At 43.1% G+C, this 15,410-nt stretch overlaps 1 protein-coding gene across 1 annotated transcript; it reads left to right on the top strand.

Annotated features, from left to right (window-relative positions):
• Nucleotides 1-4,690: 4,690 nt before the first annotated feature.
• On the top strand, nucleotides 4,691-8,948 carry Il20 (interleukin 20). The gene is made up of 5 exons (XM_034513657.2): nucleotides 4,691-5,256; nucleotides 5,551-5,616; nucleotides 5,722-5,874; nucleotides 6,757-6,831; nucleotides 7,662-8,948. The coding sequence occupies exons 1-5, from the start codon at nucleotides 5,098-5,100 to the stop codon at nucleotides 7,737-7,739; spliced, it is 531 nt and encodes a 176-aa protein (XP_034369548.1). The 5' UTR covers nucleotides 4,691-5,097; the 3' UTR covers nucleotides 7,740-8,948.
• The last annotated feature ends 6,462 nt before the right edge of the window (nucleotides 8,949-15,410 follow it).

Here is a 15,410-nt window from a genome sequence, read left to right as displayed (position 1 = left end):
AACCTTCTCCTTGTCCCTCAGAAACAATGTCAACTCTCACCTCACCCATGTACCAAGCATAAGCATGGGCTCTGAATTTTCCAAGGAAATCCCTGAGGATTTCCCATCACCACATGTAGATTTTCTTCTCAGACCACATGTCACGCTTGGGGAGGTATGGTCACTATACATACCATGGTGTCTATGCCTCTACTATTGAACAAGGGTTCTTAACTCTTAGTGTGCCATGATGTTTCTGCCATATATATAGTAAGACTTAGGGATTCTACTCAGAATAATGTTTCTAAATACATGCAAGAGATAAGAGGCCAATAATGTTAAAATGCAGCTATGGGAATCTAAAGATAAAGTTCTATTTCTTGGTTAATACATGAACATGGTTTAGCAGCATTGATAAGTGTATTGGGCAGTTTTTGCTACCCTACTTTAAACTCCGGATAGACCATCCTACCAGGTTCCTTTAGATCCATGGATGAACACACACACACACACACACACACACACACACACACACACACACACACACACACCAGTTAATCTTAAAATGTCTTTGCTAACTCAATGACTGGGCAACTCCTAAACCTTCCCTGGCATCCCAGGCGTAATCTGCTAGAGTGGCCATTGGACACTCCAACGACAAGCTCACACAGCTGGCTGGCTTTATCTCCTGCTGCTGCTGCCCCCTTCTTCCCCAATTCTCCTGATTCTCTCTACGTCCACCATGTACAACTCTAAGTGTCCCGCCGTCTTCAGTCACTGGTTGCTGGTATCTTTATCAATTGATCAAGAACTATTTGGGGAACAGGACCTTAGCATCAGAACCACCTTCTACAGATAAGCACTGATGATTACAGGTGCCATTTTGAGACGTCTGAAAGTATTGTAATGAGATCCACCAGGGACCAAAAATCATCTGTTCTCCCCATGCTGTGGTGGCCAGTATTTGTTGTCTGTTCTTACAACTGAAGGAAATAGTCATGTTTGATTGAAGGCTAGTGCAAAGATGTAGTTTCTTTCTACCCATCCCCTCTCTCCCAGGTTTAGAACTCTCATGTCAGGTGGGTTCAAGATCATTTCTTTTCCACTTAGATGTCACTTAGAGTGAGCTAGTCCAGTGACTGCACTTGGGAGGATTTTCCATGTTTGCTTATGCGATTAGAAGGAAAATAATAGTATAAATCCCCAATCTTGTAGGTGAGAAAACACAATTCCAATTTTCATCTGGATTCTTGTACCTGACCTCAGTCTGAGGGAGGATGTTCCGAAAGACAGTTGGCAGGTAGAGTTGTGAGAGGGATTAGCCAACTCTGGGGATTAAATGAGGTCAGAAGGAGGGTTTGTGCATACAGAAAGGGAGGTGGTGAATTGACCTGGTAGAATGCAGCATGACATAAGGATGCAGGAAGGGGAAATGATGCCATTCACACAGGCAGTGGGAGGACAGGGAAGTGAAAATGCACTTCTGCTGAGTCAGCTGTTTTAGTCTTTCCCATCCAGCCTGTCTTCCAGAGAGTTTAAAGTGCAGCAAAATTCCCAGTATGTAGTCGAGGGAGTGGCAGAGACTTCTACTTGCCTGGCACCCTGTGAGCTAGGATTCTTCCTCTAGACCCTGAAGCCCGTGTGTTTCCCTGCAAAATGATGCAACTGGGCAGGAAGCCCTGATGTCAGCAACTGTGACACCATGGACCAGGAAAACCCTGAGCAGCTAACTCAGGACCCAGTATGGGAAGAGGAGTTATTAGGTTTCTTTCTTGGTGTCTACAAAATTTTTTCCTTCCCCCTACCTAAAATGGCTTGCTTTGGAACTTGGGTTTGTTTCATAAGAGGGGATTCTCCTTCTTATTATCTTCTGATTAGATGTTCACAGCTAGTTTTGAAACTCCATTTTCTCAAGCTGGCTTGATGTACCATGAAGTGTGAGTCAGGATAGAAAGACAGGGATAATTATGGATGTAAAAAACAAAGGAGCCCCTCACCCTGGGGACTGGTTGAAGTTTCTTCCAGCTGTGAATCAAGAATTGTAACAGAATTAACAGCATTTGCTAAGGCAATGCTGTTTCCCTCTCCAAGCTATAATCCTTCAAAATTTCTAGGAATTAGAAACTCCATTTATAACAAAAGATGTATTCTAAATTCTGGGAATCCTAGTGACTCCTGGTTTTCCTTTACCAGATTATAACCCATCCAAGTCACTCCTGGAGCCATCTTATAGTGTCACCAAAAGGAGGGAGAAAGCAGGAAAACTGAGCTTAGGTGAGAGAGTGGGGGTGCTCCCAGGGAATTCCATTCTAGTTCAATAATTTTGATCTCTGTGCCTCTGTCTTTTCTCAGAGGGCACATGCAGCCAGAGGGAGGTGCCTTCCTTGTTCATAGCTACACTCAGTCATCCCTCAGGCAGTGCTTGTTCAGGAAGATGTTGGGATGAGCCAGGATGCAGAGAAGCACTTTGGGACTTGGGGAAATGGAGACATCACTAGAGAGACTCCAAGGGCTTTCCAGTCCTTGCCTCCAACAGCTCACTTCCTGCATGTGGCATACATATAAGTAACTGAGAGCTTCTCGGCTTGAGACAGACTCCTAGGAGACCAGAAGGAGCAGCGCTTCGTGAACTCAGGTAAGAGACTTTCTCAGATGATCCTGGGGATAAGCCCGGTCCACACAATCATTTGCCCAGATATATTGAGGGTCAGTCATGTCCCCCACCCAAATCTTTCTAGAAAGATGAAGTCTCTTGGAGAAACAGGAAGTGTCACTGTTATCCATGTATCCAGTTGGTAATAGTATCACAACATTTAGGACATTGGGTGTTCAACAAATGCTGCTCTGGTTGTTGAGTTTATGATCGTGTTGATACAAAAATTACAGCTCTCATTTTTTAAAAAAAAATAAGAGAGAGAACTTATTCTACCCTAACTTCCATGTTCCAACATGGAAGCAGTTTTATAAAATTTTATAGTTTCACAGAACAAAGAACGTAGGTTTAAAAAATAGAGGGAAAGGGGGCAACATTATCGTTAGGCTACTTCCTGCTGACTAGGGGCATCAAGTTCCTTGGGGCAAGTTTGATCTTCACAATCCAGATATCTAATTTCTTCTTTGAGCATGATTACTTAAGAAACTACAAACAACAGCGACCAACCAACAACCACTAACAACATCTGGACCACCTCTGGGGCCCTAGCACTTATATAACCTCTTAGAAGTCCTCAGAATTCCAAACATCACATAATTGCAGAAACTATCTGCTGTTGGCAAATTATGCCCCTGCCAGAGCATGAGACAAATCATAGACAGCTGCTGTAGACCATCTGAAGCAGCCCCATATTCCACACCTGGGATTAAAATGAAAACAAATTCTCATAATATTTCTGTCTTTTTTCAAGAAGCAAAATTCTCATTATATGTCTTTTTAGAATATCTTTATATCTGTCAGGCCAGGTACATGGTGTGTGTGTGTGTGTGTGTGTGTGTGTGTGCATGTGGTGGCATGAAGTCAACTTGGGGGTGGTTCTTCAGAAGCCATTCATCTTGTTTTAGAGACAGGATCTCTCACTGGGGAGTGGAGCATAGTGATTAGGTAAGGCAGGGGCATCAAGCCCAGGGATTGCCCTGTCTATGCCTTTCCAGCCCTGAGACCCTAGGTATGCTCCAGCTTTTCACACCAGTTGGGAGTGTGTGTTAAACTCAGGTCCTCATGCCTATGAGGCAAGCACCCTACTGACTAAGCCATCTCCCTAGGAGCATTGAAAATTTAAATATTTCACTTAGACTTCCAAATTTTTACCTGACTTTTTTTTTTTTAAAAGGGAAGAACACACACCCACCAATAATATTTTTATCATTTAGTTTTAAGAAAACATATTAAAAATATGAAAATACATATACAGGGGTACATGGCTCTCCTGTTTTGATGGCTCTGTAGGATACTGCCAACTTCTGTTATCATTTAAGATTTTGATATTGTTTGACCTTGTTTGATGCTGCATTACAATATTCTGTCCCCACCCTAGGGCCACTGTTACTGACAGCAGGTAAAGCCTGGGGCAGCAGACACAGTTGACAGAGAATGGCATCTCAAAAGACTTTCCACAACGTCTAGTTGTGTTTGTGTGGCGGTGAGAGCCTCATTTCAACCTAGGCTATTCTAATTTTATCTTAAAACTCAATAACCATTCCTTCTTAACTGAGCACCCTCACTGCGAAGAACACACAAACTGTTTCAAATGCGTTTCTGCTATTCTGGTGGGTTTCATTCTCTCAGCCTCAGGTCTAAGAATCAGGGCCAGGGAGAAAGCTTGTTATTGTTGTATCTGCCATAGTCGTGTGTCTTTCTGAGGCTCCCCTGCAGAAGGCACTGTGGAGCCCCAGGAGCCTCTGGACAGAGCCTGGTGAAGCGGAGCCCCTTCCGTTCTTTCCTTTCATCAGCAGAAGGACTGTTACGAAATCGATGATTTTGTTTTTTTGGCAATGTGGCTGCAATGAACCTATTATGCTTCATTAACTACTCTGATCTCAGACCAATGCCAAATAGAACTAGGCTCTTTTGCCCTCTGGGTGTCTGTAAAATCTAGACAATTTTCCTGCAGGTATTTTTGGTGGCATGCTCACAGCTTCTGTGACACTGTGGAAACCTGTAGACTTTAGAAACCTTAGACCTGTAGGTCTAAGGGGACTGCAGAAGGAGTTGCAGCGGCTTTCTGGAAGGGGGGCGGGGGTGTCTACGTCAATTCCCTCCAACAAGTTTTGACATTTCTTCTGATATGTCATCTGTTGGTTCACTGCAAGTGTTTGCTGCTCCAGGCCTTCTCTGCTGGCAGTGACCGTGGAGCTGGGAAGACGACCCAATAAAGGAGCCATGACCCGTGGTACTACCCAGTACCTAGATCCTGAAGGGGACTGGGAGGCTTCTGTCTGAAGCAGCTTTTCTTAGGAAGTTGTGTGAACACATAGCACTGCTTGCAGCTGGAGAAGGCTGTTTAGTTCCTACCCAGTGGATAGCTGGTGCTGGCATATTCCTGGTGGCTGGACCAGAGACATCAATAGTCCTGACTGATCTCTTTGAATTTCCACTTCTGGTCTCCAGGATCTAGGTGTAAGATGAAAGGCGCTGGTCTTGCCTTTGGACTGTTCTCTGCTGTGGGTTTTCTTCTCTGGACTCCTTTAACTGGGCACAAGACCCTCCATCTGGGAAGCTGTGTGATCACTGCAAACCTACAGGCAATACAAAGAGAATTTTCTGAGATTCGGCATAGTGTGGTATGTAAAGGAGGGCTCCATTTTTCCTGCCTGCCTATCTGTCTGTCTGTCTGTCTGTCTGTCTGTCTGTCTGTCTGTCTGTCTCAGTGTATCCCGGTAGTGTGCTAAAGAAAACTGGGAGGATGGAGAGAGGTTCCAGACCTGGACAGTGTATTTCCAAGAGGTGCCTGTACTTAGTAGCTCCAAAATGCCTCTCACTAGACCCTGGCAGGAAAGAGACCAAGAGTTTTGATATCTAAGACCTTGGCAGCAGTCAATGACCACCTGTCTCTTCTTGTCCTTTCTCCTGTTTAGCAAGCTGAAGATGAAAATATTGACATCAGAATTTTAAGGACGACTGAGTCTTTGAAAGACATAAAGGTCTGGATTTGATCTGGGGGAGCTCAGGGAGGGTGAATCCAGGTGAATCTATCAGCCTGGTCTTGTCTCCTGCTCTCCCCTTTGATACACTTGACTTCTCCTCAGCCTTCAGATAGGTGCTGTTTCCTCCGCCATCTGGTGAGATTCTATTTGGACAGAGTATTCAAAGTCTACCAGACCCCTGACCACCATACCTTGCGAAAGATCAGCAGCCTCGCCAACTCCTTTCTTATCATCAAGAAGGACCTCTCAGTCTGTGTGAGTAAAGGTATTAGTTACACATTTTGAAGGACTTAGCAACCAGGCTCATTTTCCTATCCTATTGAATGGGTAGAGAAATTGAGCCCAAAATAAATAATAATAATAAAAAAATGTTAAACCTGTAACTCTTTTAGAAATACTGAATATATACTCCATTCAAAAAAGCATCCTAGAAAGTTTGAAGAAATATAAAATGCTAGCTGTTTGGTATTCATGATTACTAGCTAGTATCTGTGAAACTAGATTTTTTTTTCTATAGGTAATACATTCTACATCCTTACTAGGGCGGCAGGTCGATGGGCTATCGGGATTGATCTTAGGTTACGAACAGGGCTATAGAATTCCGTTCTTTCCATAAGGACCTGGGTTTGCTCTAGAGTCTCCTAGACAGGAGCTAGAGTAGGAAGCCAGTGGGGCACAGGAACTGGAGAAACCTTCAGCACTGTCTTTAAATACACTCTGTGGGCTCCATATTTAAAACTGAAAAGCTGGCTTATTAGCCTGACAGTTAGTCACATGAACCCAAATGATGAAGCAGGAAAAGACTTTCTACAGAAATGACTATTCATAGGGTTGTAGAAACAGAATTCTCTGCTTATCCCAATAGCAAGAGCAGAAAGACAAAATTTTAAAATAAAATTAGAAGTGGAGAGAGTTAAGAGCGCTGGCTGCTGCCCTTGCAGAGGACCCAGGTTTGATTTCCAGCACCCACAAGGTATCTCACAACTCTTTGTTAATTCCTGTCCCAGGGACCCGGCACCTTCTCCTGGCCTCCCCTGGCAATGTGTGAATGTGGTGCCCAGACTTACATGCAGGCAAAACATCATGTACACTAAAAGATAAAAATACAACTTACCATTCTTTGGGTCTTTTTTCCAGCATTCTCGCATGGCATGTCATTGTGGGGAAGAAGCAATGGAGAAATACAACCAAATTCTGAGTCACTTCACAGAGGTAGATACATACTATGTTTGTATGTTTGGAACTGAGATTATAGATATGTGGGAGGGATATTCATGTTGGTAAAAAAAAAAAAAAAAAACCAGGTTACTACTTCACTGTGGCCCTAGGGACTATCCCAGGTCCTGGAAGGATATGTTCTCTACATGGTTCCCCACCAGTGAAGAAAGAATTCCAGAGACACCTGGATCTTCTAAGGCGGGGCAGGGGATAAATGAGAATCAGTTGTTTTCCAATACACACATACTTACATATGTTCAAAGGCACTTACAACATCATATAAATTCATCTATGTTGTTTCTAACAATGATACCCCTGCACGTCTCCCAAGAAAATGCTCACTGACCTCCTCCCCTTTCTCCTTCCCCCTCCTCCTCCCTGATTCAGCCTAGGCCATCACCTCCAGGAAGGTAATGGATGCTTCTCCCAGAGTTGGCTACCTCTTGCCATACTGTAGAAACTCCCATCATTTGGTCGTCATCCTTCATTTCAGTTACTGTTCCTGCATGTCTCTATTCCTCAACTGAGAATTTCTTATAAACAAGGATTGTGCTATTCACTTCTGAACTGGCCCAGTGCTTGATATAGTCAATATTTATTAGATCAAAGTATGCACAGTAGGGAACACACACAGACAACACACACACACACACACACACACACACACACACACACAGAGAGAGAGAGAGAGAGAGAGAGAGAGAGAGAGAGAGAGAGAGAGAGAGAGAGACATATATCTCAGCTGATCTACCAACAGGAGGTAAGATTATTTCTGGAACTGTCTCTTTTGCATCTCTGACAAGATGCATATGCTCTTCCTTCAGCTTGAGCTTCAGGCAGCTGTGGTAAAGGCTTTGGGAGAACTAGGCATTCTTCTGAGATGGATGGAGGATATGATATAGATGAAAATGGCGAGGCTGCTGAGAACACTCCTGTCCAGAGTCCCAGACCTCAGCACCACGAAGACATGGCCTCAGACCATCACCCCCTTGTGATATAATTTAGTGCTGGCTACAGTGTATATTATTTATATATTTTTGGTTTCCTTATATGGATGCCTTTGTGTGTCTCTGTATTCCCTTACACTGTAACTTTGTAAAATTTTCTGTAATGTCTTTTCGAATGCTTTCTATATTTATTCATTAATATGTGTATTTATTTTCTATTGCACTTCTATTTATTTTTGTACTTGAACACAAGAGTTAGAAGATTATATTTATAGCCTGTCAAGAGCAGGTGATGTATTTTCATATAATAAACAATCCTGTTAAATTCTAGAGGAGTGACTACAGGAATTGGTGTTTAACTGAAGACATACTTTCTACTGAAGCCCAATAAGACAATGAACTAATGGCTCCTTGATGTGAATTTTGGAAGAAAACATCTGATAGGGAATTATTGTTGGAAGAAGGTGTCAGGAAATTATAGGTGTCTTATAACTATTGACTATTCCAACTCAACTTTTCAGACTCATATGTGTATGAGTCCAGCTATGGGCTCTTTGACTCATATGTATTTCTACAAATAAAGTTTTCTTTGTGTAATATCAGCTTGAAGTTTGAAACTACTCCCAGAGAAGAACACTGCTGAGGTTAAGCTTGAATCTCAGTATCAGGCAGGACCCTTGGCTTCCTGGGAAGGAAGATGCATGAGAATCTGAGCGTCTTTCTCTATGATCCATCCCTACCCAGCCCCATGTCTTAATTCGCAGCCATCTCCAGTCCTTAATGAGCAAGAGAGTGAAGGGCTTCAGCCTTCTGTTCTCAACTCACAGGCTCCGAGTACAAGCGTCTTCTCACACCTGTGGTTCGTTACCAGGCATCCTGAATATGGGTACATATGATAGGGTTTAGAATATGGGGGTGCAGTATTGCTCCAGTCTTCCCAGGGGAGGGGATGAGCTGTCTCCTGAGGCCCCACCCATTTGGATTTTCTCCGGTCATTCGATCTACTTTGCTGCTGGATCAAGTCTTTGCCTTTGTGTCTTTTGTTTAATCAAAATGCTTTCTTTCTGAGCTCTTCAGATGGAGCCGTCCTGGATTCCCAGGAGCAAGTTTCTGGCCTGGCCTGGTCTCTTCTTTCTTTCTCCTCACTCAGAATGCTGTCCTTCCCCTGTCCCTCTCGGCCTCCCCCCCCCCCCCCCCGTAATGCTCAATTTCCCAAGCCAGCTTGGCTCCGTGGATTCTACCATTGCCTCTTTTTATTTCCTCAAATTTTTACTTTGATAGACTTTAAAAAATTAAATTTTTCCCCTCAGTTTACGTATAAGTAACAGCTACTCAACAGAGAAAAATTGGAAAAATAGAGATAAATATAAAGAAGAAAATTAAAATTATCCTCATTCTCACAACCATAGAAAACAATTTTTAGATATCTGTTCTCTCTCCCTCCCGTTTCTTTCCTCTTCCTCTTTCTTGGTTGAGTTTGAATCTCATTGCCTCTGCAGGGCCCACCCATCTTCTTCACCAGGTTCTTTGTATGGCTGTGCGTGCCTTACCTGGTACAAATGAGAACTTCAGCAATAGATAAACAAACCAAGTTAGGGCTTGAGGGAGGGCTCCAGGAAGGTGGGCTACTGGAGGACATGTAGTGAGGGAGATTGCACAGTGGTTCCCTACAGCTGGAATGCCGTAACCAGGAATCTCCCCTTAGTCCTGGTTCTGCTTTCTGCTGTTTCAGTTGAGAGCAAGTATGAACAGAAGATATGAAATTGGAAATTCTAAAGGTAAAGGATCTGTAACTTTAAAATGACTTTTATTACAGTGTGTTGTTATGGTTGCTAGTCTTTTATGGTGTCCAGTTTATACACTAAGGTATGCATGTATGCATGTCTGAAGGTATGCATGTATGCATGTCTGAAGGTATGCATGTATAGAAGAAAATGTCTTCTGTACCCGAGGGTTCTGTACATGCAGATTCAAACAGTCGTGGATAAAAATATTTTTTGAAAAAATAAATCACATCTGTATTGAACTTGCATAGATTTTTTTCATCTTCATTCCCTTAATTATAGTCTCCCAGCTGTGCACATGGCTTGTATATTATATTAAATATATGACTATATAAATAAATGTGTAGGTTGTGTGTAAATATTATGCTATTTTATATAAGGGAGTTGAACATTCATGGAGTTGAATATCCTTGGGGAGAGAAAGCAGTTTGGAAAACAGTCTCCCATAACACCTGAGGAACTGCGTAACGGGTCATAATAATTGTAGCTTCAGTTCTCCAAGGGGGCCCTTAAAATGTGTTTCCCCCCAAAAGTGGGAGGTGTCTTCTGTAACTAAAATGATTGTCATGGCTGAGTACCTATCACCGGGGAGACACTGTATTGGGAACTTATGCTATTTACATTTGAGAGTAGGCCTGTGAGGCAGGCATCCTTGTCACCTTGTACAGGTGAAGACATGTCCAGACATGTTCAAAGGCAGCAGCAGAACCAAAGCTTGATGTGGGCAGCCTGATTCCTACAGCCCGAGGTCACATGGTCACTGGTGAGAAGGTAAAATATGGCGGCAGGAAGTGGTAGAGAACCAACTCATGATGGTGGATGGATGGAAGGTCCAGGCCTTAGACAGCACTTGACCAAATGGTGGCTTTCAGCACTCAGAAAGTGCTGAGCCTTTCCACCAAGGTGGGGAACTAAGCATGTGCTTCCTGGTGAAACCTATCTCTACAACAGCTGTGTTGAATGTCAGTCTCTCACATTTCTAAGCCTCCTCAACAATCAGGGCTGACATGGAGTTTTCTGTAGTAGATTACAGGAGAAGTATGCTCAACTTAGAATGACCTATCAACTCTGGCTACCACGAGCTGTTATACTGGAGATGAAACTCATCTTTTCTCTGCTTTAATCGCTGATGAGGAATTGATATGCAAACGAAGGCCAGGTCATACCTAAAAACAAAACTCTGACCCACAATCTGCAATAGTCATCCCAGGAAACCAGCTCGGTATCTACAGTCTCCAACCTGAGAAACTAACCTACTGTTAACTTTAAGTCAGATTTACAGCCGATTACATGGATCATCCTCCCCATCAATAAACTCACAGAGCAAATGGCTTGTAAGCAATTGGCTCCAAATGATCAACTTATTAATAACTGGCAAAGAAACCCCAATATATAATTCCTAATCAATCACACAGGATGCCCTGCTTAGAGTTAGATCTCCGACAGCTTCCTCAGGTCAACCGCCTCAAGCCAGAACACGTCTGGCGACATCCATTTCTTTCTACAACAAAACTTCTTACACCTCTGCCTACTCTGGAGCTAAGACACAGATGGGGGAAAGCTCTGGAAACATAACCGCTCCCCGTCTTCACCTGGTAGGTTTATCTTTGTTTGAACTATTTCTACATTGCTTTCTTAACGTGAAAATAATAGTATGGGTGATTCTGGGTTTGTTTCAAGACACTGGATTCTACCATGTCTCTGGGCATCAGAAGTGTCTGCTGCCATCGCTGCCTTCCTTGGCCTAAAGGAATCTGTCTGGTTTAGTATCTGAAATGAGTGTATGTGGTCAGGCAGGCTAAACTGATGACCCATGGATATCTGGAATCATGGACTGTTTTCCCTCTGGTGAGAGGTGGGCTCTTCCTTCAGAAGTCATGGTATCCCAAACCTAGGAGTGAGGACAAGGGACTTGTGATTCCAACAATAGGAAGGACCTGTTCTGTCCTCTCATTTCCACCATGACTTTGGGTTAGCCCAAATCCTTTATTTTTAAAGAGTCAGGCCTTTCTGGCATAATTTGTTCTAACTTGTGTGTATCCTCCATGTAGACAGACAAGACTCTCGCTTCCTTGCTGGATCCTCCTGGAACCTTGAGGTTGAGACTGTTTTTATCTCGGGCATCTTCCCCATTCTGCCCATCTTGGCTTCAGTACTATGCTGCCAACAACCACTGAGTCCAAAAGTAAGAGAGGGGCCAGTGTTTGTATAGACTATTAAGATATGAAAAATGATTCAATGAATTTTTTGTTTGTTGAGTAGCTTGACCTTTGCTGTAAAATCCATTTTGCTCTGCAGAGCCAAGGTCTTGTTCATGGCAGGCCAGGCAGCACAGTTAAAGGCAAAAGCACGTGAATACAACCACTCCCTGTTTCACTGGAAGGCCAGGAGAGTAGAGGTGATACCTCAACTCTCCTGATGGTCGTGAGTCAACACTTAACGGGAAGAGGAAGAGGCAGAGCCCAGAGGCCTAAGGCCATGAGTCACGAGAGCCCCAACAACCGCTCAGAGTGTGCTCTTTGTCTTACTCAACCTTAGAACTGATCACAAAAACTGTGCAGATCAGTTCAGATAGCAGCAGTTGGGTTTCAGAGAGGGAAAGTGCGTTGTCAAAGGTTGCACAGTAAGTCATGGCAGAGTTGGCAATACAATTAAGGTCCTTGTGCTTCCAGTAAACTTAACCTCAACTCTACTCAAGAATAAATTATAGTCATCTAGATTAGAAACAAAGAGTCTCTGCATTTGTAGAGGCCCTTCTTATCTAGGTTGAACTAGCCAATGGAAGCCACCGAAAACAGCTAGCATGAGAAGACTCAGTAAGATGGCAGAATATAAAATCTACACACAAAATCCAACTATATCTTCACATTTCAGCAACACACTAATGGGACTTGAACTTCAAAAAACTTACTAGGGGCTGGAGATGGCTCAGAGGTTAAGAGCACTGACAGTTCTTCCAGAAGTACTGAAGCCCAGCAATCACATGTTGGCTCACAATCATCTGTAATGGGATCTAATGCTCCCTTATGGAGTGTGTGAAGACAGTTACAGTGTATTCATACACATAAAATAAATAAATCTTTTTAAAAATTACTAATTATGATAATACCAAAACTTGAAATAATTGAAAGAAAGCAGGCCCAGAGCAATGGCTAAGTGGTTAAGAGTATGTTCTGTTCCCAGCACCCACATGGCTCACACTTATAATCTCAGAACCAAGGGATCTGATGCCTTCTTCTGGCCTTCAAGAGCTTCTACACACATGTAGGACACATAAACTTACACAGGTGAACATGTATGGACATAAAATAAAAAATAGATCTTTAAAAAACCTTTTGAAGGGTCTGCTTTTTCCATCTAGGTGTGGTATGTGCACATGTGAGTGTGTGATATGTGGGAGTGCATGTATGTGGAGACCCTAGGCTAATGTTGAGAATCTTCCTCACTGGCTTTCTCTTCAGTCTTTGAGGCAGGCTCTCTCAGTCAGTCTTAGAAGTTGCTGGTATGGTGGCTTGTCCCATGAGCCAGCTTGCTCTGGGAATCCCCTGTGTCCACCTTCCCAGGCTGGTTACAGGTGGGAAGCCACACCCACCAGGCATTTCATGGGTTCTGGAGATTTGAACTCCAGTCCTCAAACTTTCTCAGCAAATGTTTCCACTGCTGAGCCCTCTTTTGGCCAATAAAAGTTGTACTGAAATCTGTAAACAATTGTGGAACAAAAATGGAGATGTCCGATGACAGAGAACCACACCACATTCATGAACAAAAGACTTGGTATCATTAAGGTGTCAGAATTTCCCAAGTGGACTTACACAGTTCAATGTAATTGCAGTAAGAATTCTAGAAGCCTCTTTTGGATAGAAAAGAATAAAGTAAAAACTTACTATGAAATAAAACAGAACAAACCTGAACCACATGAAATACTGGAATTTGAGAAAGGATAAAATGATAGGATTAATACTATCTAACCTCAAACGCATACAGAATGCTGACGACTGAGACAGTGTGTACCTGGTGTGAGGCTGGACAGACAGAGCACTGGGACAGATCAGAACACCTGGATGTGTATCGACAATTCATTTCCAACAATACATGGAGGCATAGAATAGCCATTCTAAGAAATGGTGCTACAATAGTGGTGGTGTAGGCCTTTAGTTCCAGCGTCTGAGGTCAGAGGTTAGCCAATTTAACCTAGCCTGAGCTACAGCATGAGGTTCTATTTGGAAAGAAAGAAAGGAAGGAAGGAAGGAAAGAAGGAAGGAAGGAAGGAAGGCAGGAAGGAAGGAAAAAGGAAGAAAGAAATATTGTCTATTCCACAAGTTGAGGAGGGTACAGAAGAACAGAAATGACCCCCCCAATACTGCTATGGGGGGTGGTGGAAAGGGGATAATTGGCTATTCATGATGGAAAAAACCTTAGATTCATGCTTCATTCTATAAAACGTCAATCAAAATGGACCATAGCTCTAAGTGTGCTACCTGCATCTGTAAGCCTTCTTAGAGGAAGGGTTTTGAAAACTGTTGTGGACTTCCAGTTACCCGGATGTGCCTGGACATGGCACCGACACACAAGCCATGCATGAGCATGTCTGTAGCCTGCACTTCATGGCAGCTTTTTAAAGGGGCTGCCCATGATGAACCCATTGTAAAATGAAAAGAAAACTCACTGTCCGGAGACTCCATTTGAAAGCCCTAAAAGTACAGAGTACTCAAAATTCAGTGATAAGAAAACAGTGCAATAAAAATTAGGCAAAAGTTTTGAACAAAACCCAAAACAGATAAATAGATGCCAGAAGGGAGCACACAAGAGACACTCACCATTGTCTTCACTTACGTCAATGCAAATTTAAACCACACAGTACTCCTATTAAAACAGAATTCAAGATTGTCTAACTGGGTATGGTGGCATAGGTCTGCAGTGCCAGCTTTCGGAGGGTGAGGTGAGAGGGTAGCCAGTTCAGCCTAGCGTGAACTACACAGCATGGGACCCAGTTTCAAAAAAGAAAGGAAGGAAGGAAGGAAGGAAGGAAGGAAGGAAGGAAGGATGGATGGAAGGAAGGTGAGTGAGAAAAAAGAAAGGAAGGGAGGAGGGAAGGAGAGAGGAAAAAAAGAAAGAGAGAAAGAAAGAAAAGATGAAAACATTGTGTATCCCAAGTGCTGAGGGACATGTGGACCGACCCTACACTGCTATAAGAGACCTGTTGTAAAGCCCAAAATTAACCAGTAAGCCCCACCTGGCCAGAAAGCAGGTAACTTCCTGGAATGCTGGGAGTAATAGTTCTTAAAAGAAGGAAACAAAGCCTTATGGGAAAGTATGGTGGCCTATAGGTTTATCCTTACAAGCCACTGCAACACTTGGCCTGAGATCATTCTAGTGGAGAAATTCCAGGGCATGGGACTGGCCAAAGTTCATTTCCTGGTCAGTATTTACTATCTAATAAAGTTTGCTTTAAAATTGGCTGCAAATGCGGAGTTGTTTTTTTCTGGTAAATCTGGAGATTAACAATGTGAAGGAGAGAAATGCTTCAAAAAGCAGTTCGGTGGTGTTCTATACAGTGGTAATGGCCATGCTTTCCGTTCTGAATATATCTTAAGTGTATTAAGTATGTAGCAAGCACAAGTAAACATATATTGAACAAATAGCTCATAGAGGGAAGCAATAAACATCAAAACATCATCAAATCAAATTGTGGCAACCTTCAGTAGAGAAACTGGAGTAGCCTGAGACAGTAAACAAAAGACAACAGGGAGCTTCCAAACACCCAGCAGGAGCAGGAGAATCTGAGTTCCCCATTAAGAGAGTCCTGGGTAGGGGTTCCTCTCTGGCCTCTGTGAGCATGAGC

Source organism: Arvicanthis niloticus, chromosome 10, assembly GCF_011762505.2.
Source record: "Arvicanthis niloticus isolate mArvNil1 chromosome 10, mArvNil1.pat.X, whole genome shotgun sequence".
NCBI lineage: Eukaryota > Metazoa > Chordata > Mammalia > Rodentia > Muridae > Arvicanthis > Arvicanthis niloticus.
Note: the sequence above shows the minus strand (reverse complement) of the source record. Positions and strands in the feature narration are given on the sequence as shown.

Coding starts and splice junctions, on each gene's coding strand:
- Il20 (XM_034513657.2), top strand. CDS start 5,098: ATGAAAGGCGCTGGTCTTGCCTTTGGACTGTTCTCTGCTGTGGGTTTT. Junction 5,617..5,721: donor AGTCTTTGAAAGACATAAAG/GTCTGGATTTGA, acceptor ACTTCTCCTCAG/CCTTCAGATAGGTGCTGTTT. Junction 5,875..6,756: donor AGAAGGACCTCTCAGTCTGT/GTGAGTAAAGGT, acceptor TCTTTTTTCCAG/CATTCTCGCATGGCATGTCA.